We start from the raw sequence: 3,458 nt of genomic DNA on the forward strand, positions 1-3,458 counted from the left end.
TGCCGATCACCGACACACAACCTCAACGACTACCACGCACCCACAGGATGACCGATCAACCGAGAAGAGGTGTGACGGACCACGCCGGACCGAGGACTCCAATACGATGCCTCCAAGAAGGGTACGACCACGGAATGTCGCCACCGTCCGATCCGAAGATCAAGCTTTCACCCGGAGCTAGATGGAAGGAAAGGGAGCACCACGACAGAGCCAACAGGGAGGAACACGACATCCGCGGACGCCGTCACCGTCGGCCAGTGCACGGACTGGGCAAGTGATGTACTCCGGTGCTTCAACCCTTCCGTCGCCTCCCCGGTCCGACAACCACCCGCAGCTATGCCACCCGAGCGGCCATAGATGCCCGCCCGCATCCGAGCCGCGCAGTCCGCCCACGACCACCACGTCTCCCACCGCCAGGACCGCCGCCCTGCCACCAGACCACCGCGAAAGCTCCCAAAGGACACGACTTTTGCCAAATCCACGCCCCCAACCGCCTCTTGGAATCGCCGACGGGCACTGCCTCGAGACGAACCGTGACCTGACGCCGCCCAGGGAAAGGGGGAGGTGGGGGAACGGCCAATTGCCAAAGACGAACCCATCCCCCAACCAGCCTCTCCCCCGAAACCACTTGTTTCGCCCCCGAAGCCGAAGGTCCGGGCCCGCCGGAGAGCATCGACTGCCACTCGATGCCGAAGAAGAGGGATGAGATGGCAGATCTGCCGCCGCCGCAGCCATGGGAGGCCATCAGGGAGGTCTTCCCGTGCCGAGCTCCGCCGTCCAGCCGCAAGGGCCCGACTGGACGGGGGCGCCCACTACCATCGCTGCCGCGCCGCCCCCCACCAGAGAGCCACGACGAGAGGGGCCACCCGCGACCTGGTCGCACACGACCCGCAGCGCCAGAGGAGGCTCCGTGGTGCTGTCGGGAGGCAACCGCCGCCGAACCCGCCCGCTGGCCTGCACCACCGCCTTGCCGCACATCACGCAACCGCCACGCCACCGTCGTCGGCCCCCACCGGAGCGCCGTTGCACCGCCGCGCCCGGCATCCTGCGCCGCGTCACAGCACGTGAGATCCGGCCCGCGCCGACATCCCCGTGCGAGGAGATGAGGGGGGCCCGCCGCTGCCGGCGACGACCGGGCTTCGCCCCCTCGCGCCCCTCGGCGGCGGCGAGGGAGGGGGAGAGGAGGAGGGGAGGAGAGGCGGCGGCGCTAGGTTATCGTCCCGGACGCTCACGGGAGCGTCGTGGGAGGAGGGGGAGAAACTAGAGCCTGGCCGCCTCTCAGACGATACTCAGCCGATGTATCCCATCAGGCTGTTTTTTCACTTTTATATAGGTGTTTTGGAAGAAAATTTTGCAACGTCACTGATGTTACAGAAATCTTTCTTGCAACACGGAAGATGTTGCAAGAAATAAATCACAGTCCCCCGCTCGCCGCGGACTCCCGTCGAATGGGGATGAGGAAAGAGCGACGCTGGACCTCCGACCAGGTCTGCTCGCCGTTATCCTCCTCCCCGGAAAGGTGGGTGCACCGTGCGCGGCCGACCGTCACGATGGAAGCGGGTGGCAACGGCGGCGACCGCGCCATGACCCTGGCTACAACCGCACCCCCATCCTCCTCTCCGGTGAGGTGGGCGGTTGCCAGCAAGGGCATAAGCAATTGTGACTTTTGGCGACAACTATCGTGGAGCGATTGCTGTTGGCGAGAAGAAAGCAATGGAGATCTCCAGGGAAGAAGACTCATGGAGGAAAAAGTCACCGCCTCTGGTGGGATAAGATTGGGTGTGACAGCAGTGGTGGACCTCCACTGGACACGCGTCGCGCAAATGAGGTGGCGGAAGAAGTTCCAGTTATTTGTCTTTTGACGGTAAGTATTTCCCTTGCTTCTATAGCTTCTAACACAGGGCACAATCACAGACCCTCATATACACTTACATACACTCATCATAGAGATACTGGATCAAAGTAACCATATAAACACAACATCTTTATGTTTACAAAGTAACCATATATCAACACGTCTTCTCCCATTGAACGTATATACTGTAATAAACTCAACAAAGTGTGTACATCGGACTTAAACCTTGATGGGCTGCTTCACCAAAAATAAAATAAAAACCATCTGAGCGTAGCTCTCCTTGCTCACAAAGTAGTTTGCCACGAAGTACTCCTACCACGTCGTCTAAAAAGCCAAAAAGTCCCTATGTATTACGTACAGTACACAAATTGGAAACACCAGCTTAACCAACTCAGTAGCCGCCGTCCATGGGGAAAGCGTACGGCGGGTCGTCCACCGGCACCTCGCTAAACCCGTCGCCTCCGGTGTAGAAACCAGTGAAGTCGACCCTGGGTTCCCGCACGAAGGCGTCCTGCCGGTTGATGCCGCACAACAGCCCGTCGCCGTCGACGCGCATCTTCTTCTTGCTCACCTGGCCTTCCCCGTCGAGAAGCAGCCGCCGTCTTTTGGCCTCTGCGCCCTCGCCGGGGAATAATACGCCGCCGCTGCTCGAGTTGCCTACGAGGCGGCGCAGCACGTCGGGGTCTCCGACGACCTTGAGGAGGAAGGCGAGCATCAGCTTGGGCCGGCGCTCGGCGTCCTGCACCCGACGCCACATCGCCGCCAAGCGGTCCTCGGTGGCCCTCTGCTCCTCCTTCAGCCGGACCACCTCCATGGCTAGCATCTTGCTGCTGATGTCTTCATCCTCCTCGTCGGCGTCTTCCTTGCCACGCTTGCCGCCGCTCCGGCGCCGGACGATGCGGGGCAGGAGGTGCGTCTGGCCGCGGAGGAAGCAGGCGTGCGCGAACTCCCAGCGGTCCGGGTCCACCTTGCGGAAGCCGTAGGTGTTGAGCTGCCGGACGAAGCTGGAGAAGTTGGCGTGCTTGAAGTGGGCCGGGAGCAGCGCGCGCGAGAAGGCGAAGGGGTCGGCGACGACGAAGCTGTTGCTGGCCGGCCCCCACGCGACCACGGCGTCGGTCGCCGGGTCGTCCACCATCGCGTACGTCTTGGCCACGAACGGCGCCACCATGCCACCGTCGCCGTCACCGCTCCCCGAGCACCCAATGCCGCCGCCGCTGCTCATTTTTCACTCGCGATTGGTCTAGTGCCACGAATGAGGAATGACTTGTGATGTGAGAGTGGGAGCCGAGCTATACATATACTCGAGGGACGTGCACGCGCAGGGAGGCCGCCTGATGGACAGCTGCCAAGTACGAGTGGACGCGTGTCCGCGCCGGGGAGCCCTGCGTGGCGTCCCCTAGTCAGGCCAAAAAATCGATCTTGATACGTGTCGCTCCCCGACGATGAATCAGCCCGCTGTCAACTGTCAGCCTCCTTACTTTTAATCGAAAGCCGCCCTGTCAACATCTGCATACGTTAGTTAACTACTAATTGTGGAGCGTAGTGTGACCCTCGAGCTCATCAGTGGGCCCAAATACGTGCCTCTTCCGTCTTGGATGAGCAA

At 61.4% G+C, this 3,458-nt stretch overlaps 1 protein-coding gene across 1 annotated transcript; it reads right to left on the reverse strand.

Moving 5' to 3' along the window:
- Nucleotides 1-2,004: 2,004 nt before the first annotated feature.
- Nucleotides 2,005-3,106, reverse strand: LOC123100738 (heat stress transcription factor C-2a-like). The gene has a single exon (XM_044522622.1). The coding sequence runs from the start codon at nt 3,075-3,077 to the stop codon at nt 2,247-2,249; it is 831 nt and encodes a 276-aa protein (XP_044378557.1). The 5' UTR covers nt 3,078-3,106; the 3' UTR covers nt 2,005-2,246.
- Nucleotides 3,107-3,458: the final 352 nt, after the last annotated feature.

This window comes from Triticum aestivum, chromosome 4D, assembly GCF_018294505.1.
Source record: "Triticum aestivum cultivar Chinese Spring chromosome 4D, IWGSC CS RefSeq v2.1, whole genome shotgun sequence".
Lineage (NCBI taxonomy): Eukaryota > Viridiplantae > Streptophyta > Magnoliopsida > Poales > Poaceae > Triticum > Triticum aestivum.

Coding starts and splice junctions, on each gene's coding strand:
- LOC123100738 (XM_044522622.1), bottom strand. CDS start 3,077: ATGAGCAGCGGCGGCGGCATTGGGTGCTCGGGGAGCGGTGACGGCGAC.